General features: G+C 62.6%; 1 protein-coding gene across 1 annotated transcript in view; it reads right to left on the reverse strand.

The window, feature by feature from the left end:
* Positions 1–313: 313 nt before the first annotated feature.
* The window catches only part of LOC131094497 (cyclic AMP-dependent transcription factor ATF-7-like), a 51,472-nt gene continuing 23,981 nt past the window's right edge, over positions 314–27,804 (reverse strand). The window contains exons 3-12 of the mRNA XM_058042128.1: positions 16,667–16,763; positions 15,847–15,965; positions 9,956–10,132; positions 9,324–9,487; positions 8,343–8,442; positions 7,977–8,105; positions 7,527–7,670; positions 5,202–5,399; positions 4,100–4,208; positions 314–606 (exon numbers count right to left, since the gene is read on the reverse strand). Coding sequence (XP_057898111.1) covers positions 395–606; positions 4,100–4,208; positions 5,202–5,399; positions 7,527–7,670; positions 7,977–8,105; positions 8,343–8,442; positions 9,324–9,487; positions 9,956–10,132; positions 15,847–15,965; positions 16,667–16,763 — 1,449 coding nt within the window. The 3' untranslated portion in view covers positions 314–394. The remainder of the gene's footprint in view (positions 607–4,099; positions 4,209–5,201; positions 5,400–7,526; positions 7,671–7,976; positions 8,106–8,342; positions 8,443–9,323; positions 9,488–9,955; positions 10,133–15,846; positions 15,966–16,666; positions 16,764–27,804) is intronic.

The raw sequence follows: 27,804 nt of genomic DNA on the forward strand, positions 1-27,804 counted from the left end.
AGGTCCTGGTGGTGCTCAGAGCACGCTCCAGAAGGGACAGGGAGGGTCCTGTGCCCCATGAACAGACCCCAGGCAGGAGGGAAGGTCCTGGTGGTGCTCAGAACACGCTCCAGAAGGGACAGGGAGGGTCCTGTGCCCCAAGATCAGACCCCAGGCAGGAGGGAAGGTCCTGGTGGTGCTCAGAACACGATCCAGAAGGGACAGGGAGGGTCCTGTGCCCCAAGATCAGACCCCAGGCAGGAGGGAAGGTCCTGGTGGTGCTCAGAACACGCTCCAGAAGGGACAGGGAGGGTCCTGTGCCCCGTGGACACGCTCCAGAAGGGACAGGGAGGGCCCGGCGCCCCGCGGCCGGGCGCGCTGTGCTCAGTCCATGCAGTGCCCCGGCCCGGGGCCATCATCTGCCCGCAGAGTGTCCCTGTGGGGCCATGATGACGGGCGCGGCCGCGGGCACGGCCAGCTCTGTCCTTTGCCCGGCCATGTGGGCCAGCACCGAGCTGGCCACGGCCTCGGCGGCCGAGCGGAGCCCGTTGGGGGCGGCCGGGGCCGAGCTGTGCTGGATGACGGGCGCGGGCGAGCCCGAGGGCTCCGAGCTCTCCTTGGGGCTCTCTGCGGGACAGGAGCGCGACACGGCGGGTCAGGGACGGGGGCAGCACCGGGGGGAACGGGGTGGGCTGGGGGGAGATGGGGCTGGTTTGGGAACGGGGCTGGTTTGGGAACGGGGCTGGTTTAGGGGGGAAAGGGGCTGGTTTGGGAATGGGGCTGGTTTGGGAACGGGGCTGGTTTGGGAACAGGGCTGGTTTGGGGGTGAATGGGGCTGGTTTGGGGGTGAATGGGGCTGGTTTGGGGGGGAATGGGGCTGGTTTGGGAATGGGGCTGGTTTGGGAATGGGGCTGGTTTGGGAATGGGGCTGGTTTGGGGGGGAAATGGGGCTGGTTTGGGTTTGGGAACGGGGCTGGTTTGGGAATGGGGCTGGTTTGGGTTTGGGAATGGGGCTGGTTTGGGAATGGGGCTGGTTTGGGTTTGGGAACGGGGCTGGTTTGGGAATGGGGCTGGTTTGGGAATGGGGCTGGTTTGGGTTTGGGAACAGGGCTGGTTTGGAGGGGAATGGGGCTGGTTTGGGAATGGGGCTGGTTTGGAGGGGAATGGGGCTGGTTTGGGGGGAACGGGGCTGGTTTGGGAATGGGGCTGGTTTGGGGGGAATGGGGCTAGTTTGGGTTTGGGAATGGGGCTGGCTTGGGGGGCAATGGGGCTGGTTTGGGTTTGGGGGTGAATGGGGCTGGTTTGGGTTTGGGGGTGAATGGGGCTGGTTTGGGAATGGGGCTGGTTTGGGGGGGAATGGGGCTGGTTTGGGTTTGGGGGTGAATGGGGCTGGTTTGGGTTTGGGGGGGAATGGGGCTGGTTTGGGGTTGAACGGGGCTGGTTTGGGAATGGGGCTGGTTTGGGGGGAATGGGGCTGGTTTGGGGGGGAATGGGGCTGGTTTGGGGGGAATGGGGCTGGTTTGGGAACGGGGCTGGTTTGGGGGGAATGGGGCTGGTTTGGGTTTGGGAACGGGGCTGGTTTGGGTTTGGGGGGGAATGGGGCTGGTTTGGGTTTGGGAACGGGGCTGGTTTGGGTTTGGGGGGGAATGGGGCTGGTTTGGGTTTGGGAACGGGGCTGGTTTGCGTTTGGGAACGGGGCTGGTTTCGGTGGGAACAGGGCTGGTTTGGGTTTGGGTTTGGGAACGCTGCTGGCCCCGAGGGGGATCGGGGAGCAGCAGGAACGGGCTGGGCACTCGGCCTGCAGCAGCGAGGAGCCAAGCCCGGGGAATGTGGAACCCCCTCCCCTTGGGCAGGACACGGGGACCCTCCCCACGGCCCGCTGGCACCGCTGCCCCCTCCCCAGAGCAGCAGACCCTGCCGATCCTGCCCGGTTCCAGCGCAGCTTCCCGAGGAGGGCAGCACCGGCACAGCCTCCCTCCCACGCTCACTCCCAGCCCACCCATCCCTCATTAGCACGAGTTAATGAATTTCCCCCAGGTCCTGCAGCCGAGGCTGAGCAGCCCCTTCCCCACCTGCCAGCGGGAGCAGCCGCCCTGGAGCTGCCATTTGGGGGGGTTTTATCCCTAAATCACCTGCTCTGCTCTTTACTGCTCCCCCGCCATTGAAATCAATCAGAGCCCATCACGAGGCTCTGCCTGCTCGGGGTTTGGGGAATTTGCAGCCCCAGACAAAGGCAGAGCCTCCTTCCCTTCGTTCCTCGGGAATTTGGGGAATTCGGCAGAGCTCAGAGCTCCTGAGCCCGGGGATCACCTGGGAGCCCTCAGATACCCCAGAGGTGCTGGCAGGAGATTCCATCTCCCTTTGCAGGGGCAAACAAGGGCACAGCTGGGCACAGGAAATCCCAACAAAAACCCAGAACCCCAGCGCCCAGAGCTCTCCATCTCCCTTTCAAGGATCAAACAAGGGCACAGCTGGGCACAGGAAACCCCAATAAAAACCCAGAACCCAGCAGGAAATTCCATCTCCCTTTGCAGGATCAAACAAGGGCACAGCTGGGCACAGGAAACCCCAATAAAAACCCAGAACCCCAGCGCCCAGAGCTCTCCCTTTGCAGGATCAAACAAGGGCACAGCTGGGATGTTTGTGGCACAGGAAACCCCAATAAAAACCCAGAACCCCAGCACCCAGAGCTCTCCATCTCCCTTTCAAGGTTCAAACAAGGGCACAGCTGGGATGTTTGTGGCACAGGAAACCCCAATAAAAACCCTAATAATAAAAAATGAATTCCTGCTGCTGCTGCTGCGGGGGATTGGGATGAGCAGGGACGAGCGGGGATTTGGGGACATCTGAGGGGCTCGGGGCCACCCAGGGGTGACAGCGGCTGTGCCAGGCCCCACGAGCTCAGCCCTGTGCCCCACCAGGCAGGGCAGAACCCCACGGACCCTGACAAGGGGGCAAGGTGCAGCCCTCAACACTGAATTTTCGTTTTTTAGGTATTTTTTTCCAGGGGTGCCAGGATCCCTGTGCCCCAGCAGGCAGGGCAGAATCCTGAACATTGAATTTTCATTTTTTAGGTATTTTTTTCCCAGGGGTGCCAGGATCCCTGTGCCCCAGCAGGCAGGGCAGAATCCTGAACATTGAATTTTCATTTTTTAGGTATTTTTTTCCAGGGGTGCCAGGATCCCTGTGCCCCAGCAGGCAGGGCAGAATCCTGAACATTGAATTTTCATTTTTTAGGTATTTTTTTCCAGGGGTGACAGTGGCTGTGCCAGGATCCCTGTGCCCCACCAGGGAGGGCAGAGAACCCAGACAGGGGGAAAGGCACAGCCTTGAACACTGAATTTTCATTTTTTAGTTATTTTTTTCCAGGGGTGCCAGGACCCCTGTGCCCCACCAGGCACGGCAGAACCCCACAGACCCTGACAAGGCACAAGGCACAGCCCTGAACACCGAATTTTCATTTTTAGGTATTTTTTCCCCTTTTCCTGCCCGTGCTCCTGCTCTCTCAGCCCGTGCTCCCGTTTTTCCAAGGAACACTAGAGGACTCCAGCGTCCTCCCAAAGCCTCTCAGCAGCCTGAGCTGCACTGCAGGCAGGGCAGCAGGACCCAGATCCCGCCAGCTCCCGGCTCGGTGATAATGAAACAGCCAGCATTAAAAAGAGAAAATTATGGGAAGAAAAGGAGATAAAAACCAGCCTTTTCCTTTTCCTTTTTTTTTTTTTTTGGTTTAACTGCCAAGCCGAGGGAATGGCAGAGAATGAGCAATGGAGCTCCAGGATGTCTGGCCTTGGTGTGGGGCAGCAAATTTGGAATGTCCAAGGGACATGGGGGGCACAGGGGGGCACGGGGACACCCACCCTGCCCTGGCACTGCCCTCGTGCCAGCAGGTGCCACCCCAAGGTCACAGGGACACTCTGGGGATGCCCCTCAGTGGGATGGGCAGGAATGGCCTGGGGGGCTCCGAGGGGATTCTGGGGTGTCCTGTGCCAGCCCGGGCGCTCTGCCCTGCCCTGCCGGGACCCCGAGGGACAGCGGTGACAGCCAGGGGGTGACAGGCACGGCCTGAGGGGACAGTGCCCTCCCTCGCAGCCCCGCCCGGCCCCGGGGTGCCATCACTCACCCAGGTAGCCCTGGCTCTTCTTCTGCAGCGCCGTGACGGGACAGTCCTTGTGGGCCAGCAGCAGCTGCTTCAGCTGCGCCACCTCGTTCCTGAGCAGCGTCACCTCGTTCTGAGGGGACACAGACACACCTGAGCCACTCCGCAGAGCGGCCCAAAACCCTCGGGGTCACAAAAACCCCCAGAGCGTCCCAAAAACCCCTCAGAGCTTCCTAAAAACCTTCAGAGCTTCCCCAAAACCCTCAGTGTCCCAAAAACCCTCAGAGCTTCCTAAAAACCTTCAGAGCGTCCCAAAAACCCCTCAGAGCTTCCTAAAAACACCTCAGAGCGTCCCAAAAACCCTCCGTGTCACAAAAACCCTCAGAGCTTCCTAAAAACCTTCAGAGCGTCCCAAAAACCCTCAGTGTCCCAAAAACCCTCAGAGTGTCCCAAAAACCCCTCAGAGCTTCCAAAAAACCTTCAGAGCTTCCCCAAAAACCCCTCAGAGCTTCCTAAAAACCTTCAGAGCTTCCCCAAAACCCTCGGGGTCACAAAAACCCTCAGAGCGTCCCAAAAACCCCTCAGAGCTTCCTAAAAACCTTCAGAGCATCCCAAAAACCCCTCAGAGCATCCCAAAAACCCCTTGGAGCTTCCTAAAAACTCCTCAGAGCGTCCCAAAAACCCTCAGAGCTTCCTAAAAACTCCTCGGAGCTTCCTAAAAACCTTCAGAGCTTCCCCAAAACCCTCAGTGTCCCAAAAACCCTCAGAGCGTCCCAAAAACTCCTTGGAGCTTCCCAAAGAACCCGTGGCCATGCCAGGGCCACACCAGGGCTGCACCAGGGCTGTGCCAGGGCCATGCCAGGGCTGTGCCACCCTGTGCCCCACTCACACTCAGCTGGATGTTCTGGCTGTGCCAGCCCCGTGCCCAGCCCCGTGCCCAGCCCGTGCCCCACTCACGCTCAGCTGGATGTTCTGGCCGTGCCAGCCCTGTGCCAGCCCCTGTGCCAGCCTGTGCCCAGCCCGTGCCCCACTCACGCTCAGCTGGATGTTCTGGCCGTGCCAGCCCCGTGCCCAGCCCCGTGCCCAGCCCCGTGCCCAGCCCATGCCCAGCCTGTGCCCCACTCACGCTCAGCTGGATGTTCTGGCTGGTGAGCTCCTCGGCCTTCTTCTCCAGCGAGGACACCCAGAGCTTGCGTTTCTGCCGGCAGCGCGAGGCGGCCGCGCGGTTCCGCTCCAGGAAGCGCTGCCGGCGCTCGTCCGGGTCCTCGTCAGCCGCGCGCCGGCGCCGGCCCCCGGAGCTGGGCGTGGGCTGCGCCGGGGACACCTGCGGGGACAGCGAGACATGGGCACGGGCACACCTGGGGACAGCGAGACATGGGCATGGGCACACCTGGGGACAGGGAGAGATGGGCATGGGCACACCTGGGGACAGCGAGAGATGGGCACACCTGGGGACAGCGAGACATGGGCATGGGCACACCTGGGGACAGCGAGAGATGGGCACACCTGGGGACAGCGAGAGATGGGCACACCTGGGGACAGCGACAGGGACATGGGCACACCTGGGGACAGGGACAGGGAGAGATGGGCACATCTGGGGACAGCGAGACATGGGCATGGGCACACCTGGGGACAGGGACAGGGAGAGATGGGCACACCTGGGGACAGGGAGAGATGGGCATGGGCACACCTGGGGACAGCGAGACATGGGCATGGGCACACCTGGGGACAGCGAGAGATGGGCATGGGCACACCTGGGGACAGGGACATGGGCACACCTGGGGACAGGGGCAGGGAGAGCTGGGTGTGGGCTGCGCTGGGGACACCTGCGGGGACAGCGAGACATGGGCATGGGCACACCTGGGGGCAGCGAGAGATGGGCATGGGCACACCTGGGGACAGCGAGACATGGGCACGGGCACACCTGGGGGCAGCGAGAGATGGGCATGGGCACACCTGGGGACGGCGAGAGATGGGCACACCTGGGGACAGCGACAGGGAATGGGCACACCTGGGGACAGGGACAGGGAGAGCTGGGTGTGGGCTGCGCCGGGGACACCTGCGGGGACAGGGACAGGGAGAGATGGGCTGGGGACACCTGCGGGACAGGGAGAGATGGGGAGAGATGGGCTGGGCTGGGCACACCTGGGGACAGGGAGAGATGGGCATGGGCACACCTGGGGACAGCGACAGGGAGAGATGGGTGTGGGCTGCGCTGGGGACACCTGCGGGGCAGGGACAGGGATAGGGACAGGGACAGGGACAGGGAGAGGGGACAGGGACAGGGACAGGGAGAGGGAGAGGGGACAGGGAGAGGGGACAGGGACAGGGACAGGGACAGGCTCAGCAGCGGCTCTGGGACAGGCAGGACACAGCGCTGGCACTGCAGAGTGAACAGAGCTCGGTCCTGCTGCCACTGCCAGGCACAGCCACTGCTCAGGGCAGCAGATAATCCCGGCTTTCAAGAATGCAATTTGCTTTAAAAATTAATTTTCCCCTCAAAACCTGCAGCCAAACAAGGCCTGGGAGGCGACGGGGAACAGGAGGGTTTGTAGGGCCTTGGTTTTATTGGGGAGAACAAAGGGAGAGCAGCCAGGGCTGGCAGCAGAGCAGCTCCAGCCCCATGGAGAGAGGGCCCAGCCCCACACAATGAGGGGCCGGCCCAGCCCCACACAATGAGGGGCCGGCCCAGCCCCACACAATGAGGGGCCAGCCCAGCCCCACACCATGAGGGGCCGGCCCAGCCCCATGGAGAGAGGGCCCAGCCCCACACAATGAGGGGCCAGCCCAGCCCCACACCATGAGGGGCCGGCCCAGCCCCACACAATGAGGGGCCAGCCCAGCCCCACACAATGAGGGGCCGGTTCATCAGCCCCACACAATGAGGGGCCGGTTCATCAGCCCCACACAATGAGGGCCCGGCCCAGCCCCACACAATGAGGGCCCGGCCCAGCCCCACACAATGAGGGCCCGGCCCAGCCCCAGAGCAGCATTTGGAGACCAAACCCCGCACAGCCAGCCGAGCGAGCAGGTGGCCACGCTGATGGAGCTGCTGGCACTCGGCTGCTGCAGAGCCAGCCCGGCTGATTGCCCGAGCGGGGAGTGTTTAACCCACATTGGGCAGGGACAGGAGGGGAAATGCCCCTTCCCAACCAACGCCGGGGCTGCCATGCAGGTGAGGCAGGGCTGGAGCCCCTGCCTGGTGCTGCCTCAGTGCTGAGCAGCCCTGGAATGGACAGGGTTTAACCCCTTCTGCAGTGTGGGGAGGGCGCTGGGAGGGTTTGTGCTCCTTGCCAAGGCCTGGGAGCCCCAGTGCAGCAGGAGCAGCGCCAGGGCAGCCCCAGCTGCAGCTCCAGGGCAGCCCCAGCATTATCAGCATTATCAGCAGCCCCAGCATTATCAGCATTACCAGCAGCCGCAGCAGCACACACACACACACACACACACACACCTGTGGCTGGGCCGGGGACGGCGTGTCGGGGTGCTGTCCCCCCTGGCTCTGCTCCGGCCGCGCCGTCACCAGGGTGCTGGCCGAGCCCACGGCCAGGCTGCTGCCGTTCAGCGAGGAGGAGGCTGCCAGGCTGGCCTTCAGCCTCTGGGAGGGGCGAAAAGGGGCATCAGAGGGGCTGCCAGGGCCCCGGCAGCCCCTGCAGCCACCCTGCAGCCACCCTGCAGCCACCCCGCTGGACACGGCCACCAGCTGCGTCCAGTCCAGCCCAGCGGGCAGTGCCCAGCCCAGCCCTGCCCAGGTGTCCCCGAGTGCCCACAGCGGGATCTGAGGGTGCAGAGCGGCCCAGGGGTGCCCGGTGACAATGGTGCCCAGTGCCCTCCCTGGGCAGGGGAGCTGCCCCAGCCAGGAGCTGCTGGAGCCTGGGGACCCCCTGACAGTGCCACCACTCACCAGTTTGGCTTCCGAGTGCACGGGGAGTGCTGAGGGCGACAGGGACCCGCTGCTGCTGCTGCTGCTGCTGCTGCCGGGGGGCCCGGGGATGCCAGGGATGTTGGGCACCATGGCCACGGGCCGGGCCAGCTGCGGGCAGCGGGACAGAGGCGTTGGCACCGGAGCAGCTCCCGACAGGGCAGGGCTGCCAACCCTGAGTGCCACAATCACCCAGCACGGAGCACAGGGCAGAGCTGCCAGTCCTGCTCAGCCCCTGCCACCCGAGTGCCACAATCCCCCAGCACGGAGCACAGGGCAGGGATGCCACCCCGAGTGCCACCATCCCCCAGCACGGAGCACAGGGCAGGTTCTGGAAGGTTCTCTCACCGAGATGACAGATGGCATCTGCACGGGGGGCCCGGGCAGCACGGGCACGGTCTGGCCGTTGGCGAGCTGCACGACGAGAGGGAGGGAGGAGCTGGGAGAGCTGAAAAACACAATGACAGCAGCCCTGCAAAACTGCAAAACACAACAACAGCCCTGCAAAACCGCCCTGGGAGAGCCGCAAAATAACCCTGCACCACTGCACCACTGCACCACTGCACCACTGCACCACTGCCCTATGAGAGCTGCAAAACACAACAGCAGCAGCTCTGCACCACTGCAAAACACAACAGCAGCAGCTCTGCAAAACTGCCCTGGGAGAGCTGCGAAACACAACAGCAGCTCTGCACCACTGCCTGGGCCATGGCAGCGCCAGCCGTGCCAGCTGTGCCAGCTGTGCCAGCCCAGCAGCCCCACTGTGGCAGCTCCCCCTGGCTCCCAGGGAATTCCTGGATGGAATTCCTGCCCCTGGAGCTCTCCCTGCCCGTGCTCACCCAGCTGTGTCAGTCAGTCAGTCTGTCAGTCTGTCTGTCAGTCAGTCTGTCTGTCAGTCACAATCCCAGCCCACACTCACCCGAGGTGGCGGCTGGCGGGCGGTGCCCGTGCTCACCCAGCTGTCTGTCAGTCTGTCTGTCAGTCTGTCAGTCTGTCTGTCAGTCTGTCTGTCAGTCTGTCAGTCACAATCCCTGCCCATACTCACCCCAGGTGGCGCCTGGCGGGCGGTGCCCGTACTCACCCAGCTGTGTCAGTCTGTCTGTCAGTCAGTCAGTCTGTCAGTCAGTCTGTCTGTCAGTCTGTCAGTCTGTCAGAATCCCCTGGACACTCACCCGAGGTGGCGGCTGGCGGGCGGTGCCCGTGCTCACCCAGCTGTCTGTCAGTCAGTCAGTCAGTCTGTCAGTCAGTCAGTCTGTCAGTCAGTCAGTCTGTCTGTCAGTCAGTCTGTCTGTCAGTCTGTCAGTCTGTCAGAATCCCCTGGACACTCACCCGAGGTGGCGGCTGGCGGGCGGTGCCTGGGTGATGACCGAGGTTGGCGACGGCAGCGTGGCCGCGGCGTGCAGGCTGTCGTAGCCCAGGTGCAGCGGCAGCGAGCCCGGCCGCACGATGGTGGGCGTGGGGGTGGACAGGACCACGGCCTTGGGGGGGCCCTCCTGGGGGGCAGAGAGCACAAACAGGGGCTGCTCAATGCCACATGCTCAGCCTCCAGAAACCCCCATCACAGAAACCCAGGGGAATGCATCACCCACACGGTGAGGGGCGCAAAGGGAGTTTCAGCTCCCTCCCAAACACCCCGATTCCACCCTCACTGGACTCGGGGTGTTTGGGAGGGAGCTGAAACTCCAGCCCTTCTATCCAGGATGTTTTAGAAGCTCAAGCCCCTCCATCTGGGGTGTTTGGGATGGAGATGAAGTTTCAGCCCCCCACTATTCAGGATGTTTTAGAAGTTCCAGCCCCTCACTATTCACGACGTTTTAGGAGCTCCAGCCCCTCCATTTGGGGTGCTTTAGGAAGGGGTGAATCTCCAGCTGCTCTGTCCCTTCAGAGGCCCAAATCCGGCCCCAGAAAAGCCCAAATCAGGCTCTGAGGAGCCCAGCCGGGTCCCCAGGGCACAGCCGCACCTTGTCCCGGTCCCTGTCCCTGTCCCTGTCCCGGTCCCGGTCCCGGTCCCGCTGGGGCGAGCGCGGCCGCGCTGCCGCGGGGCTCTCGGGCGGCGACGAGTCCACGTCCAGCGGCTCCTCCTCCTTGACCCGCACGTCCGGCGTGGAGGGCAGCGACATGTCCAGGGCGCCCGAGCCCTGCGGGGAGCAGGGACGGTCAGACTGGCAGCGACAGACAGACAGACAGACAGACGGATCTAGGGCAGACAGACAGACTGGCAGCGACAGACAGATCTAGGGCAGACAGACAGACTGGCAGCGACAGACAGACGGATCTAGGGCAGACAGACAGACTGGGAGCGACAGACAGACAGACCTAGGGCAGACAGCCTGGGGAGGGACAGCTTGGCAGGGACAGACAACCCTGGAAGGACAGACAGCTCTGGGATGGACAGACAGCTCTGTAAGGACAGACAGCTCTGTAAGGACAGACAGCTCTGGGATGGACAGACAGACACCCTGGAAGGACAGACAGCTCTGGGAGGACAGACAGACACCCTGGAAGGACAGACAGCTCTGGGATGGACAGACAGCTCTGGGATGGACAGACAGCTCTGGGAGGACAGACAGACACCCTGGAAGGACAGACAGCTCTGGGATGGACAGACAGCTCTGGGAGGACAGACAGACACCCAGGAAGGAGCCCCCATCTCGCGCTGCCTGCGAAACGCTCTCTGCTCTCTCTCTGCTCTCTGCCCCCAGCCTTGCCCATTTATTATCATTATTATTATCATTATTATCACTACAATTGTTATTTATTTGCACTGCAGCAGCCCCTGTGAGCGCGTGGGGCGGCTCCAGCCCGGCCCAGAGGGAGCTGCAGCCCCCGCAGCCCCGATGGCAGCACCGTGTGGGGCCCAGTGACAGACAGCACTGCCCCACGGGCTGTTTGGGGATTTTCAGCATGAAAAGGGCCCTGCGAAGGAGAACAGGCTCCCCAGCCAAACGCCTGCGAGTTACAGGAGGCACTTTCACTCACACAAGAGCTGTAAAACATTGTATAAATCAGCCTGAATTATTTTATTACCCGATTATCAAAAGCAAACAAAGGGCCATGCAAGTTATTAAATATCTATGAGCGCCCCATTAAAATAAAACCCAACCATATGCCTGGAGTTGGCCCCTTGCCACCACCCTGGGATCCAGCAGAGCCACGTGGCCTGGAGGAACCAGCCAGGGACGTGCAGGGGACACCAGGGCCGGGGCTCAGCTGAATTCGGGCTCCCAGACCTGCAGGGAGGCCGTGGCAGGGCAGGGATGCTGCTCCAGGGCTGGCAAATCACCCGGGCCCTGCTCCTGCCCGGGCAGGGAAACTGTCCCTAAAGCAGCCCTGGCTTTGGACAGCCTGTGCTCCGTCCCTGCCTGCTCCCTGTCCGTCCGTCTGTCTGTCCATCCGTCCGTCCATCCATCCATCCATCCATCCATCCATCCATCCATCCATCCATCCCTGTTCCATCTGTCCATCCATCCGTCCATCCATCCGTCCATCCATCCCTGCTCCATCCATCCATCCATCCATCCATCCATCCATCCATCCCTGCTCCATCTGTCCATCCATCCATCCATCCATCCATCCATCCATCCATCCATCCCTGCTCCATCTGTCCAACCACCCGTCCGTCCATCCATCCCTCCATCCCTGCTCCATCCATCCGTCCATCCATCCATCCATCCATCCATCCATCCATCCGTCCGTCCATCCATCCATCCATCCATCCATCCCTGCTCCATCTGTCCATCCATCCATCCATCCATCCATCCATCCATCCATCCATCCCCTCATTTTGGGGTGCTTTAGGGGGGGACACAGCTCCAGCCCCTTGGTTTGGGCTATTTTAGAGCTCCAGCCCCTCCTTTTGGGGCATTTCACAGAGGACACAGCTCCAGCCCCCTGGGCAGCTCCCCTGGGCGGTTCTGCCTGCGGTAGGTGCAGCAATAACCAAACTACCTGCCCTTATACGCATTCACCTGCCCTTATACACATTCACCTGCCCTTATACACATTTACCTGCCCTTATACGCATTCACCTGCCCTTATACCCACTTACCTGCCCTTACAAACATTTTTTTCCTGCCCTTTCAGAGCCCAGCCCCGCCGTAGGTGCAGCAATTACCATTTTCCTGCCCTTATTCCCATTTTCCTGCCCTTATTCCCATTTCCCTGCCCCGTTCCCGTTTCCCTGCCCCGTTCCCGTTTCCCTGCCCCGTTCCCGTTTCCCTGCCCCTGTTCCCGTTTCCCTGCCCCTGTCCCCGTTTCCCTGCCCTTATTCCCATTTCCCTGCCCTTATTCCCGTTTCCCTGCCCCCGTTCCCGTTTCCCTGCCCTTATTCCCATTTCCCTGCCCTTATTCCCGTTTCCCTGCCCCGTTCCCATTTCCCTGCCCCTGTTCCCGTTTCCCGGCCCCTGTTCCCGTTTCCCGGCCCCCGTTCCCGTTTCCCTGCCCCCGTTCCCGTTTCCCTGTCCCTGTCCCCGTTTCCCTGCCCTTATTCCCATTTCCCTGCCCTTATTCCCATTTCCCTGCCCTTATTCCCGTTTCCCTGCCCTTATTCCCATTTCCTTGCCCTTATTCCCATTTCCCTGCCCCATTCCCATTTTCCTGCCCCTGTTCCCATTTCCCTGCCCCCGTTCCCGTTTCCCTGCCCCCGTTCCCGTTTCCCTGCCCCCGTTCCCGTTTCCCTGCCCCTGCTCCCGTTTCCCTGCCCTTATTCCCATTTCCCTGCCCCATTCCCATTTCCCTGCCCCATTCCCATTTCCCTGCCCCTGTCCCCGTTTCCCTGCCCCTGTTCCCTTTTCCCTGCCCCTGTTCCCATTTTCTTGCCCCTGTTCCCGTTTCCCGGCCCCTGTTCCCATTTCCCTGCCCTTATTCCCGTTTCCCTGCCCCCGTTCCCATTTCCCTGCCCCTGTTCCTGTTTCCCTGCCCCTGTCCCCGTTTCCCAGCCCCTGTCCCCGTTTCCCTGCCCCGTTCCCGTTTCCCTGCCCCGTTCCCGTTTCCCTGCCCCGTTCCCGTTTCCCTGCCCCATTCCCGTTTCCCTGTCCCTGTTCCCGTTTCCCTGCCCCATTCCCGTTTCCCTGCCCCTGTCCCCGTTTCCCTGCCCCGTTCCCATTTCCCTGCCCCATTCCCGTTTCCCTGTCCCTGTTCCCGTTTCCCGGCCCCGTTCCCGTTTCCCTGCCCCGTTCCCGTTTCCCTGCCCCTGTCCCCGTTTCCCTGCCCCCGTTCCCGTTTCCCGGCCCCGTTCCCGTTTCCCGGCCCGCCCGGGGATCACACAGAGCCGGGATTGAGCCCAGCCTCGCTGGAGCCGCTCACGGCGCCCCCGGGGACGCGCCCGCGGTTCGATCAGCGGCGCTGGAGCGGCGCCACCGCGCAAGGCGAGGGCAAGCACGAACCGGGACGGACGCGGGGAGCGCGGCCCGGCCCCGGAGCGACCGCTGGCCTGGCCGGACAGGGCCTGAGCAGGGACTACCCCTCCCTAAAACCCCAGCTCCGTGCGGGGAATATTCCGGAATCGTTTCTCACGAGTATTTAGGTTGATCCCTGCCTGCTCCTGCCCCCCATCCTGGGCTGTTCCTGCCCCCCATCCCTGCCTGTTCCTGCCCCCCATCCTGGGCTGTTCCTGCCCCCCATCCCTGCCTGTTCCTGCCCCCCATCCCTGCCTGCTCCTGCCCCCCATCCTGGGCTGTGCCTGCCCCCCATCCCTGCCTGTTCCTGCCCCCCATCCCCGCCTGTTCCTGCCCCCCATCCCTGCCTGTTCCTGCCCCCCATCCCCACCTGTTCCTGCCCCTCATCCCTAGGTGTTCCTGCCCCCCATCCTGGGCTGTTCCTGCCCCCCATCCCCAGGTGTTCCTGCCCCCCATCTCTGCCCATTCCTGCCCCACATCCCCAGGTGTCCCTGCCCCCCATCCCCGCCTGTTCCTGCCCCCCATCCCCGCCTGTTCCTGCCCCCCATCTCTGCCCATTCCTGCCCCCCATCTCTGCCCATTCCTGCCCCCCATCCCCAGGTGTTCCTGCCCCCCATCCTGGGCTGTTCCTGCCCCCCATCTCTGCCTGTTCCTGCCCCCCATCTCCAGGTGTTCCTGCCCCCCATCCCTGCCTGTCCCTGCCCCCCATCTCAGCCCATTCCTGCCCCCCATCTCTGCCTGTCCCTGCCCCCCATCTCTGCCCATTCCTGCCCCCCATCCCCGCCTGTTCCTGCCCCCCATCCCTGTCCCCATTCCCTGCCTGTTCCTGCCCCCCATCCCCAGGTGTTCCTGCCCCCCATCCCCAGGTGTTCCTGCCCCCCATCTCTGCCCGTTCCTGCCCCCCATCTCAGCCCATTCCTGCCCCCCATCCCCAGGTGTTCCTGCCCCCCATCTCTGCCTGTTCCTGCCCCCCATCCCTGCCCGTTCCTGCCCCCCATCCCTGTCCCCATTCCCTGCCTGTTCCTGCCCCCCATCCCCAGGTGTTCCTGCCCCCCATCTCTGCCCATTCCTGTCCCCCATCTCTGCCCGTTCCTGCCCCCCATCCCTGTCCCCATTCCCTGCCTGTTCCTGCCCCCCATCCCCAGGTGTTCCTGCCCCCCATCCCCAGGTGTTCCTGCCCCCCATCTCTGCCTGTTCCTGCCCCCCATCCCTGTCCCCATTCCCTGCCTGTTCCTGCCTCCCTTCCCCGCTCCAGAACAAAGGGCAGGAGCCTTTGCCGCAGCCGCATACCAATGAGAGAGATCAATTTCGGTTTAAAGAGCCTGTTATTGGCGAGCGGGGGGGGGGAGCGGCTGGGAAGGCAGGTTTCAGTTTTAATTCTGAATTCCTCCGTTCCCCATCTCGGCAAGATTTACGCGGCTCGGCTCCCGCAGTTTATTTCCGAGCAGCGCCGCTGACTGCGAGCGTATGCGCGGCCATACATCAATTTAGTAAATGTATGTGCCAGGCTGCGCGCCCGGCACGCATCTGCTGCCGCTCCCGCCCGGCCGGCGGGCGGGGCGGGGGCTGCAAATGTCCTTAATTAGCTGCTTTCTGATGAGATCCCCGCGTCCTTCAGCCGCCGGCGCTCGCCGGGCTGCGGGGGCAGCCGCCATCGATGGCGCTGGCGGAGCGCGGAGCTCTTTGTTAGCGAATCTGCTCCTTCCCACCGAGCTGCGACGGAGCCCCGGTGCCCCCCATCCCATCCGTGCCTGCCCCTCCAAGGCGCCATCCCGCCGGGCCTCGGCCCCGAGGGGTTCTGCTCCCTCCCGGGTCCGGGGGGTTCTGCTCCCAACCCGGGCCCTGCAGCTCCTTCCCTGTCGTTATTATGGGTTCTCCCCCTCTCCATTTCTGCAGCTCCTTCCCTGTCGTTATTATGGGTACTCCCCCTCTCCATTTCTGCAGCTCCTTCCCTGTCATTATTTTGGATATTCCCCCTCTCCATTTCTGCAGCTCCTTCCCTGTCATTATTTTGGATATTCCCCCTCTCCATTTCTGCAGCTCCTTCCCTGCCATTATTTTGGATATTCCCCCTCTCCATTTCTGCAGCTCCTTCCCTGCCATTACTTTGGATATTCCCCCTCTACGTTTCTGCAGTTCCTTCCCTGCCATTATTATGGATATTCCCCTCTCTCTGTTTCTGCAGTTCCTTCCCTGTCAGGTGTTTTGGGCTCTCCCCCTCTCTATTTCCCCCCTTTTTCCGAAGTGCAAAGCCAAAGGAATAATAAACCATTAAATCAGCTCTCGGCAGGCCAGGATGGGTGGGAACAGCGCCAAAGTCACCCGAGTGACACCAACAAGGCCCCACACGGCAGCAGATCCCGCCAGGGCCGTGCCTCGCACAGGAGCCACCCCAGTCCCTCCCAGTCCCTCCCAGTGCTCCCAGTCCCTCCCAGTGCCCCCAGTGCCCCTCTTGCCTTTTTCTCGTCATCCTCGGCCGCTTTCTTGAACTCGTGCTCCAAGGAGCTGGCCAGCTCGTTGAACAGCCCCACCTCCTCACAGTTCTTCAGGAACCGCGTCGGGGTCGGGGTCTGATCTGGGTCGGAACACCGGGAATTGGTCAGGGAGAGCAAAACCAAAAATCCCCATTTTACCACCCCAGTCCCTCAGTGGGAGCCCCGGGAGCGTGGGTGTCACCCTGGGGACAGCCAGTGACACTCTGGAACGGGGACAGTCACTGTGAGCTGGGTTTGTTTCTCTGCTGTTTAGTTAATTTTGTTTTGTTTTCCCCAAAACCCCTCCAGGGTGTCGTCCCCTCTGTCACCCAGCAGGGACACAGAGGCACAGGAGGGACCCTGGGGTCTCTCTGCTCTGAGATTTGTGGGGTTTGGGTTCCCCCATTTTACAGAGGCTGTGGGAGCTCTGGCTGGGGCTCTGCAGAGCTCGTGGGGCTTTAATTTATTTTATTTATTTAATTTATTAACTGCAGCTTCCTAAAAGCTCGGGGAAAACTGACACCTGGGCTGAGAGGGGAAGCTGCTCTGTCAGGGCTGGCTCATCGTGCTCAAAGCACACGCAGAGACGTGAAAGCCCTTCTGGCCATAAATCCTCCAGCCTTTAATAAAAAACGGCGAGAGCTTTAAAAAAAAAAAGAAATTTAAAAAAAAAAAAAAAACAACCCAAACCCCACAAAACCTGATACCACCATAAAAAATAAAGGAAAAACGTGGAAGGCTGATGAAATGCAGATCAGGGGTTTATGGGGCGCAGCTGTGCCTGGCGCCCAGCCCGCCGTACCTGCGATGATGACGGAGTCGGTGCGAGCGGGGCCGAACTTGAGCGTCAGCTCGTGCTTGTGCTTGTGCACGGCCAGGTGGTCCTCGTTGGTGAACCTCTGCAAGGCAACGGGCACGGGACGGTGATAAATGCTCGGGGTATGGGCACAGAACGGGCACAGAACGGGCACAGGATGGGCGATCAATGCTCGGGGTATGGGCACAGAACGGGCACAGAACGGGCACAGGATGGTGATAAACGCTCGGGGTATGGGCACAGAATGGGCACAGGACGGGCACAGGACGGGCAATCAATGCTCGGGGTATGGGCACAGGACGGGCACAGAACGGGCAATGAATGCTCGGGGTATGGGCACAGAACGGGCACAGGACAGTGATAAACGCTCGGGGTATGGGCACAGAACGGGCACAGGACGGGCGATAAACGCTTGGAGTTATGGGCACAGAACGGGCACAGGACGGTGATAAACGCTCGGGGTATGGGCACAGGACGGGCACAGGACGGTGATAAACGCTCGGGGTATGGGCACAGGACGGGCACAGGACGGTGATAAACGCTCGGGGTTATGGGCACAGAACGGGCACAGACCGGGCGATAAATGCTTGGGGTTATGGGCACAAAATGGGCAATCAGCGCTCGGGGTCATGGGCACAGAACGGGCGATAAACACTCGGGGTATGGGCACAGAACGGGCACAGAACGGGCAATCAGCGCTCGGTGTATGGGCACAGAACGGGCACAGAATGGGCAATCAATGCTCGGGTTCATGGGCACAGAATGGGCAATCAGCACTCAGGGTCATGGGCACGGGACAGGCACAGAACGGGCAATCAGCACTCGGGGTATGGGAACAGAACGGGCACAGAACGGGCACAGAACGGGCAATCAATGCTCAGGGTCATGGGCACAGAACGGGCACAGAACGGGCAATCAATGCTCGGGGTCATGGGCTCGTCCTATGGAGGGGAGAGGGGCTGGAGACAATGGAGGGGGGATCTGGGGCTGTGGGAGAAGGGACAGAGGGGGACAGGGGGTGGGACAAGGGGCCAGGCTGTGGGACAAGGGGACAGAAGGGGACAGGGCTGTGGGAGCAGGGTTAGGGGTAAATGCAAGCAAATTCTGAACCCCAAAATTCCCACTCTGTTGCTGGCTGAGGAAGAGGCGAATTTGGCGCAATTTGGGCAACTCTTCCTGCATGGGGCGAGGGCAGAGCCGGCCCCTGCCGGCAGGTTCAGCTCCTGAGGTTTTATGGATGAGGGCGGGGCAGCATGCGCCCCCACCCCAACCCCAGCCCCGGGGGGAGCTGCAGGATGGACCCCATCTCCAGGGAGGGTAAAACCCCATGGAGCGCTGTGGGGCTGGCTGTGGGTCTGCCTGTGGGTCTGGCTGTGGGGCCAGCTGTGGGCAGGCTGTGGGCAGGCTGTGGGGCCGGCTGTGGGCCGGCTGTGGGGCCGGCTGTGGGTCTGCCTGTGGGGCTGGGTGTGGGGCCGGCTGTGGGGCCGGCTGTGGGTCTGCCTGTGGGGCTGGGTGTGGGGCCGGCTGTGGGGCCGGCTGTGGGTCTGGCTGTGGGTCTGGCTGTGGGGCCGGCTGTGGGTCTGGCTGTGGGCTGGCTGTGGGTCTGGCTGTGGGGCTGGCTGTGGGGCTGGCTGTGGGTCTGGCTGTGGGTCTGGCTGTGGGGCCGGCTGTGGGGCTGGCTCTGGGGCAGGCTCTGGGGCTGGCTGTGGGGCCGGCTGTGGGGCCGGCTGTGGGGCTGGCTCTGGGGCCGGCTGTGGGGCTGGCTGTGGGTCTGGCTGTGGGTCTGGCTGTGGGTCTGGCTGTGGGGCCGGCTGTGGGGCTGGCTCTGGGGCAGGCTCTGGGGCCGGCTGTGGGGCCGGCTGTGGGGCTGGCTCTGGGGCTGGCTGTGGGGCCGGCTCTGGGGCCGGCTGTGGGTCTGCCTCTGGGGCCGGCTGTGGGGCTGGCTGTGGGCCGGCTGTGGGTCTGCCTCTGGGGCTGGCTGTGGGGCCGGCTGTGGGGCCGGCTGTGGGTCTGGCTCTGGGGCAGGCTGTGGGGCCGGCTGTGGGTCTGGCTGTGGGGCCGGCTGTGGGGCCGGCTGTGGGTCTGGCTGTGGGGCCGGCTGTGGGGCTGCAGAGGCAGACAAAGGCCGAGCAGGGGGAGCTCGGCACGGACGGGGTTACAGCACAGCCCCGTAAGGCGCAGGATGGATTGCAGCTCTCCTAACAGACTGCGACAAAGGCAACGCAGCGCCCTGTGCACGGCAACAAACGCTGCAGCAGCAGCAGAGCAGCAGCAGGGCAGCAGCAGCAGAGCAGCAGCAGGGCAGCAGCAGCAAAGCAGCAGCAAAGCAGCAGCACATTCCTCCCTTTCCCCTTCCCTCCCTCGCAGGCACCCCAGTCCCACCCAGAGCCACCTGCTCCTGGGGGGCTGCCCCACGGGGACACCCACCGCGGGCCTGTCCAGGGCTTTATTTATGGCTCTGAGCAAATAAATCTGGGTTTTGAGCTGAGCGCAGGGGGGACAATCCCTTGGTGGCAGGGGACAATCCATTGGTGGCACGGGACAATTCTGCCCCTCGATGGCAGGGGACAATCCCTCGATGGCATGGGACACCCAGACCTTGGGGACACCCATAGCTGGGGACACCCATAGCTGGGGACACCCAGACCTGGGGACACCCATAGCTGGGGACACCCAGACCTTGGGGACACCCATACCTGGGGACACCCAGCCCTGGGGACACCCAGCCCCTGTCCCCGAGCTCAAGGACAAGGGGTCACACACTCGCACACCGCGCGTCCTCCGCAGCTCTCCAGGTGCTCTGACGGCCGCCCGCGGTTTGGGCTCAGATTCAGAGAAATCGGAGCTGGCGGCAGAAGCGCCAGGAGGGTTTTGCCAGGCGCAGAGCCCCTCCATCTCCCCCGGCTCTGTTCCGTAACCCAACCCTAAATAAACCCCGAATCAAATTCTCGGCAGCTCGGCCAAAATCTGCCTGATCTGGGCTTGCTTTCCCTCCCCGCTGCTCTGCCCCAGCCTCCCACAAACGCTTTTTGTCCGAGGAGCTTTCGCAGATCCCCGAAACCTCCGAACAAAGGAGCGGGAGAGGGGGGATCCGGGAATTATTCCAGAATTCAGTAATTCGGGAATTCGGGAATCGCCCTGCCGAGGGGCCCTGCAGGGGAAGGGACGCCCACGTTTCTCCGTGGTTTTGCGGGGAAGGGACACCCACGTTTCTCCGTGGTTTTGGCCCCAAAATCCCCCGGTTTTATGGAATTCGGCGGGGATGGGGCGAAGGGAGGGAAACGACCCCGGCTTTTGTGCAGGGCTGGGATGAATATTTGAATACTGAGCAGGCGGGCGGCCTCGGAAACCCGAGCACCTGAGTCGGGGGTGGGGGGAAATGAAAAAGAAGAAAATCCCCAATTCTGCCGCTCCGCTTTGCGCTGAATAAATGTGATTTTTGGGCCAGGAGGCGCAGCGCGGGGTCGTGTCTCCCCCAGCAGCCCCAGCCCGGCCTCGCCAACGCCAGGTTTATTTTAATCTTTCATTTTCCTTCATTGCCGGATTTTTTTTTTTTCCCTAATTTTTTTTTTTTTTTTCCCCGGCACTTTGGGTGCGCCGGGCGCGCGTTACAGCTCTATTTAACATCTTTATGTGGGCTCGCAGCTCGGGAGCTCTCTCCTTCCCTGCGCAGAAATGCTCACAGACACAATATATCTTCCCGCACGCATTTCCAAACGCCGAAAGCCAGAGGCTGAGTCTGGCGCTCGGGCTCTAAATCATGTCATTTTACACAGAGAGGGGGAGAGCAGGGGGGGAACGAGGGGAAAAAAATGGAATGAGTTAAAGCCACAGCGCTGGCTTTAATATTTAATCTCCTTCCATCAGCAGCTGACATGCAGCAGGGTTATTTCAGCTGCTATTTTGCGGGTGTCGGAATTAAAAAGAAGATGTTGGCTGTAAAGTCTTTGGGGCGAGGGACAGCACAGGGCGAGCGCTGCCAGCGGCCCTCGGGCTTCCCCGCAGCCCCAAATTCGGCGTTTTCCGCATGGAAAATGGACGGAACCGGGCCGGGCCGGGCGGGACGAACCCGCGGCGCCCCCGGGCTGTGACAGCTCCGGGATGGACGCGCTGGCTCCGAGCCGGGCTGAGCCGTTCCGAGCCGTTCCGAGCCGTTCCGAGCCGTGTGTAGCGCACACACAATGCGGGAGGGATTTGTGCCGCCGTTTAACGAGCGCGACACCAGCGACAAGGGCTGGCTCGGCTGCTCGGGGCCCTCCTGCCTCCCGAGAGCCGGGGCTGTGCGGGGCACCGGGGCATGGGGGAGCCGGGGCAGGGCTTGGCCTCGCCGGGCCCGCTCCGAGCGGATCCAGGGCCGCAATTCCCGGTGTAACCCGGCGGTACCGGGCCGCAGTTCCCGGTGTAACCCCGGCGGTACCGGGCTGCAGTTCCCGGTGGAACCCGACGGTACCGGGCTGCAGTTCCCGGTGGAACCCCGGCGGTACCGGGCCGCAGTTCCCGGTGGAACCCGACGGTACCGGGCTGCAATTCCCAGTGGAACCCGGCAGTACCGGGCCGCAGTTCCCGGTGTAACCCCGGCAGTACCGGGCCGCAGTTCCCAGTGTAACCCCGGCAGTACCGGGCTGCAATTCCCAGTGGAACCCGGCAGTACCGGGCCGCAGTTCCCGGTGTAACCCGGCGGTACCGGGCCGCAGTTCCCGGTGTAACCCCGGCAGTACCGGGCCGCAGTTCCCGGTGTAACCCCGGCAGTACCGGGCTGCAATTCCCAGTGGAACCCGGCAGTACCGGGCCGCAGTTCCCGGTGTAACCCGGCGGTACCGGGCCGCAGTTCCCGGTGTAACCCCGGCAGTACCGGGCCGCAGTTCCCGGTGTAACCCCGGCAGTACCGGGCTGCAATTCCCAGTGGAACCCGGCAGTACCGGGCCGCAATTCCCAGTGGAACCCGGCGGTACCGGGCCGCAGTTCCCAGTGTAACCCGACGGTACCGGGCCGCAGTTCCCAGTGGAACCTGGCGGTACCGGGCTGCAGTTCCTGGTGGAACCCGACGGTACCGGGCTGCAGTTCCTGGTGGAACCCGGCGGTACCGGGCTCGGCAGGGCTGGGGAGCTGCGGGGCCGCTCAGGGCGGAATTAACGGGATTAATTAACGAGCTGTCAGCGGCACGGGGAGGCCGAGCCCTGCTCCGAGCGTGACTCGGCACCGGAGCCGCCCTGGCCACGGGGATGGGTGACAGGGTGACACTGCCACGGTGACAGCACTGGGGCCACCCTGGTGACAACACCGGAGCCACCCTGGCCACGCGGATGGGGCTGCCATGGTGACACGGCTGGGGCCACCACCCTGGTGACAGCGCTGGGGCCACTGTGGAGACAGCACTGGAGCCACCGCGGCCATAGGGCTGAGGCCACCCTGGTGACAGGGCTGAGGTCACTACCGCGGTGACAGGGCTGAAGCCACTGTGATCACAGCCCTGGGGCCACCCTGGTGACAGCGCTGGGGCCGCCGAGCCCCTGGGGACACGGCCCTGAGCCACCCGAGCACGGAGGGACGGCGGGCAGCAGCGGCAGCGGAGGCTGCACTGCGGAGCGGGAGGGAAACGATGCAGGGCGAGGAGCGTGGGCTGAGCTCAAAGTCACCGCCTGGAAACGCCGCCACCCTCTGCGCTTGGGGCTGCACAGACGCTCCCTGCTCACTGCCAGGCTGCAGACGCTCCCTGCTCATTGCCATTCCGGGTGCACGGAGGGGTCAGGGTGACCCCACGGGCAAGGGGGCCCCGCGTGGCTGTCCCGGGTGTGCTGCGGCCTCTGTGGCTGTCCCGGGTGTGCCGTGACCCCGGCTCCATCTCCCATCTCCCATCTGAGCAATGCCCGTTAATTCCCTCCTCCCCGGCCGCTCGGATTAATGAATTAATTCGCTAATGTGCCCCAAGTGCCCCGATCGCGGTGATTCACGGCAGGGGGGACAGCGGCAATCCCCGAGCCCCGTTCCACCGGAGGGAAGGAGCTCGGCAGTCACCGAGCCCCGTTCCACCGGCAGGGAAGCGCGGCAATGACCGAGCCCCGTTCCACCGGAGGGAAGGAGGTGTCGGTGCGGGGCCAGCGCTGCGCACACGCTCGGCACGGCACAGTCCAGCCCCGCACGGACAAACGGAGCCGTCTGTCCGTCTGCCTTTTCCAACCGGACCCAACCCCACATGGACAAACGGAGCCGTCTGTCCGTCTGCCTTTTCCAACCGGACCCGTGCCAGCGCCCACAGAGGCTCCGATTTTGGGGGCCGGGGGTGCTCGGGGCCGCTCCCCACGGCCGGAGCAGGGACGGGGAGCGGCTCCGATCCCGGTGCTGCCGGGGGATGGAGGAGCAGGAGGAGGAGGAGGAGGGAGGAGCAGCTCAGGAAGGAAAACCAGGCCGGGAAAGGCGCGGGGAGAGCTCGGGCTCCACAGCGGGGCCGCGTTTTTCCAGGGAAAAGAGGGAGGGGAGAAAGAGCCGGGTCCATGGAGAGCGGGAAGGGAGGAAGAGCCGGGTCCATGGAGAGCGGGAAGGGAGGAAGAGCCGGGTCCATGGAGAGCGGGAGGAAGAGCCGGGTCCATGGAGAGCGGGAAGGGAGGAAGAGCCGGGTCTGCGGAGAGCGGGAAGGGAGGAAGAGCCGGGTCCATGGAGAGCGGGAAGGGAGGAAGAGCCGGGTCCATGGAGAGCGGGAGGGGAGGAAGAGCCGGGGCCATGGAGAGCGGGAAGGGAGGAAGAGCCGGGTCCATGGGGAGCGGGAAGGGAGGAAGAGCCGGGTCCATGGGGAGCGGGAGGAAGAGCCGGGTCCATGGGGAGCGGGAAGGGAGGAAGAGCCGGGTCCATGGAGAGCGGGAAGGCTCCAGCAGCTCCCGGGGTGCATTTGGAGCCATTCCCACCCTGCAGCTGCCCCCAGCTAAAACCGCAGCGAGATTTAAACCCTGAAATGGCGATTTTGGCTCTGGCGGCTCCAGGGACGCTGCTGTGTCTCTGCCTTTCCCTTTAAAACGCTGCTCCCTCCTGCCCCGTGATTGATGCCGGGTCCTTCCTTGTGCGGGGAAAAAAAAAGAGAGGAATAACAATAATAATCACACTGTGGGCAGCGCTGGGTGAGGAATCCCCGGCCCAGCAGCCCCACGGAGCATTGTGCAAAGCACCACAATTGAGATTTTTCCCCTTTTTTCCCCTGTTTGTTCAAATATTTTTTTTTCCTTTTTTTCGGTAGGTTACTGCCCAAAGTTCCCTGCAATTTCACACAAAGAGCCGAGCGGGTTCCGGAGCCCACCCCATCCCACCGCCATCCTCCTTGGCCAGAAGGGCAGAGCGTTTAGCGGGGAGGAGGTAAATAATTTAATTTACATTTCTATGGCTTCGCTCATCCCCAAGGGCTCCTCCGGCACGGCCCCCTCCTGGATGCAGGTGTTGGGCAGGGGGAGGAAGCATCTGGCGCGGTGCGTGAGGAGCCAAGGACGGCGGGGGCGAAATCCTCCGCCCGCTCCGCACCCCGCGCCCTTCTCCCTTCTCATCTTCCCCCTGAACTTCAGCGGGATCGCCCCGGGCAGAGGCGGGCACAGGGAGCGGAGCCGGGATGGGGCACGGGGCGATGCCGAGGGACCCTCACACCAAACCCAGGGAACCTCCGGGCTTTGGGAAGGAGCGGATGGGCGGGCTGGGCTGGGAGCACCTGGGCAGGAGCAGCGCCGTGGTTCGCACAGCTGGGCACAGCTGGGCACACCTGGGCACAGCTGGCCCCACGGAGCGGATCCCCAAAACCCCACTGGATGGGTTTTTTTAAATCCCCAAATCCCCGCGGGATGGGGATTTTTGGATTCCTAAAACCTCACGCATTGGGGTTTTTAAATCCCCCAAACCTCACGGATTGGGTTTTTTTGTATCCCAAACCGCGCGGGATGGGATTTTTTAAATCCCCAAACCCCTTCAGGATTGGGGTTTTTTTGTACCCCAAAACCCCGCGCGATGGGATTTTTTAAATCCCCAAACCCCTTCAGGATTGGGGTTTTTTTGTACCCCAAACCCCGCGGGATGGGATTTTTTAAATCCCCAAACCCCTTCAGGATTGGGGTTTTTTTGTACCCCAAACCCCGCGGGATGGGATTTTTTAAATCCCCAAAGCCCTTCAGGATTGGGGGTTTTTTTGTACCCCAAACCGCGCGGGCACGCCGCGCTGCCCGGGCCCGGCGGAGCGCTCTGAGGCGCCGCTCTCCCGTCCGCCCGAGCGCGGTGATTAACAGATTAACAGATTAACAGCCGGCTGTTAATTACGGCAGCCCTGAGCCGAGGGGAGCGGTGCGCACCGGGCTGAGCCGGGCTGGAGCCGGGCTCGCGTCCCCCGGGAGCCGCTCGGGTGTGAATCGCGGCGAGCGCCGGCACCGGGGAGGCCCCGGGCGACCTCGGGGGAGCCGTGGATCCGCGGGTGGGTGCGGAGGGCACCGGGGAGGGGGCTCCGGACCCCCAGAGCCCCGGCGGCCGCGGGGCCGCGCACGGAACCAGGCGGGGAACAAAGGGAACTCTGTCACGGCCCGGTAACAAAGGCACTCGCGGGCCCTTCCCCAAGCGTCGGCTCCACGACCCCGAAATAAATTTTAACCCAAATGACGACGCCAAAACAAACCCTAAGCCAAACAAACCCTAAGCCAGACAAACCCTAACCCAAACGTGGGCTCTGCGACCCCAAACGAGCCCCTAACCCAAACGTGGGCTCCATGACCCCAAACCAACCCCTAACCCAAACCGGGCTCCGGAACCCCAAAGGAGCCCCTGACCCAAAGGCGGGCTCCGAGGGCCCGGCCGTGCCCGAGCACCGCCGCGGCTCAGCCCCGACCCTGGGACTCTCCCCGAGCACCCGGAGCAGCCCCGGCCCCGTTCGGCTTTCCAGGGCCCTGCGATGGCCATTTCCTTCAATTGAGAGCGACACTGGGAATGCGCCCACCCATTCACGGCGCGCAGCCGCCGCTGCTGATGGCTTTATGGCCTGGAAAGGGTTTGTGTGGGGATTTATCTCCTGGGGAAGCTGCAGCACAGCAGCAGCTGCCTGGGAAGGGCAGCGGGTCAGACACAAAGAGAATTCCAGCCACTCAGGGCTTTGGGGTTTGTCCCCTCTAAAGGAGTTTCCATTCCTGTACAAACCTCACTTTTGTGCCTCCATTCCTGTATAAACCTCACTTTTGTGCCTCCATTCCTGTATAAACCCTCGTTTTTGCGCCTCAATTCCTGTATATAACCTCATTTTTGTGCCTCCATTCCTGTATAAACCCTCGTTTTTGTGCCTCAATTCCTGTATATAACCTCATTTTTGTGCCTCCATTCCTGTATAAACCCTCGTTTTTGTGCCTCCATTCCTGTATATAACCTCATTTTTGTGCCTCCATTCCTGTATAAACTTCACTTTTGTGCCTCCATTCCTGTATGAAAACCCATGTTGTGCCTCCATTCTTGTATAAAATCTCATTTTTGTGCCTCCGTTCCTGTACAAACCCTGGTTTTTGTGCCTTTTCCTGGCTGTTCTGGTGCTGTTCCCATCCCGCCGCATTCCCGGCCCGGAGCCTCAGCGCTGCGGTAATTGAAGCTTTACAAAGGAGATGGGCAGCAGCACCAGAGCAGCACCAGCGCAGCAGCAGCGCAGCAGCAGAAGCAGCAGCAGAAGCATCAAACCCCCGCGTTCGCTCCTCTGCCTCTCGGAGGAGCCACCTGTTCTGCGGAGCGGGGATTTATGGGCCATTACCGCGGAGCTGCTGCTGCCTCCCTGATGAGGCTCTCGGTGACCTCCTCTCCCCGCAGATTTACGGTTTATCCCGGCAGCGCACTGCTCCATCCTGCAGCTCCCCGACCCCTCTTTATTCCCCAAAACTGCCTGTTTCCAGGAGGTGCTGGGTGTTCCCAGCCAGGGCTCACGTTTTCCTCGCCTTTCCAGGCTCTCAGTGCCCTCCTCTCCCCACAGATTTACGGTTCAGCTCCCCGATCCCTCTTTATTCCCCAAAACCGTCTGTGCTCAGGAGGCGCTGGGTGCTTCAGGTTTTTCTTGCCTTTCGGGGCTCTCGGTGACCTCCTCTCCCCGCAGTTTATCCTGGCACACTGCTCCATCCTGCAGCTCCCCGACCCCTCTTTATTCCCCAAAACTGTCTGTTTCCAGGAGGTGCTGGGTGTTCCCGGCTTCCCCTGCCTTTCTCCATTCCCCCACCAGGAGGGTTGAGCCCACAATTGTTCGTCTCAGCAATCCCCGACCCGATCCCACACCATTCCCATTCCCTCCCGGCGGCTCTCGGCTCCCCAGTCACGTTCCGGCCGCCCCAAACCCTCCCTCCTGCAGCAGACACAGCCCTGAACCCTGCCCGCAGCTTCCCCCGCAGCCACGGCGAGGAGCTGCCGGTGCAGCCGTGCGGAAACACAAAGCCAAGGTCAGCAGAGCCATCCCTGGGGAGCCCGAGCCGCTCCCGCTGCCCCCGCTCGGGCTGCAGGCAGCGAAACCCCGCAGGAGCGCTGGAACTGCGCTGGGATGGGAGCTCTGACACCCAGGCTGGGCAGGGAGCGCTGGAATTGTGCTGGGATGGGAGCTGCACACCCAGGCTGGGCAGGGAGCGCTGGAATTGTGCTCTGGAGCTCGGCAGATGGGAGCTCTGACACCCAGGCTGGGCAGGAGGAACTGCAGAGGTGCTGCAGGGCAGGGAGAGCTCCGGGCTGAGCCCTGGGCACTGCAGGGCATCGGGAAAGGCTCGTTCCTGAATTCTGAGCACTGCAGGGCACTGGGATAAACCGAATTACCAAATTCCCGGCACTGCGGGACACAGGGAAAGGCTCACCCTGAATTCCCAGCACTGCAGGGAAAGGCTCATTCCTGAATTCCCAGCACTGCAGGGAAAGGCTCACCCTGAATTCCCAGCACTGCAGGGAAAGGCTCACCCCGAATTGCCGGGACCGGGATCACCTCCGGGTGACTCCGCAGGCTCTCTGGAAGGGCCGGAGCCGCACAACAAAAGGGACGGGGAGGGAAAAGCGCTGGCGGAGCCACCGCAGCAGCGCTGCCCTCCAACCAAGCCTGGCTGGGGCCTCATTCCCTCCTCATGCCCTCCAAACCAAGCCTGGCTGGGGCCTCATTCCCTCCTCAT

This window comes from Melospiza georgiana, chromosome 29 (assembly GCF_028018845.1).
Source record: "Melospiza georgiana isolate bMelGeo1 chromosome 29, bMelGeo1.pri, whole genome shotgun sequence".
Lineage (NCBI taxonomy): Eukaryota > Metazoa > Chordata > Aves > Passeriformes > Passerellidae > Melospiza > Melospiza georgiana.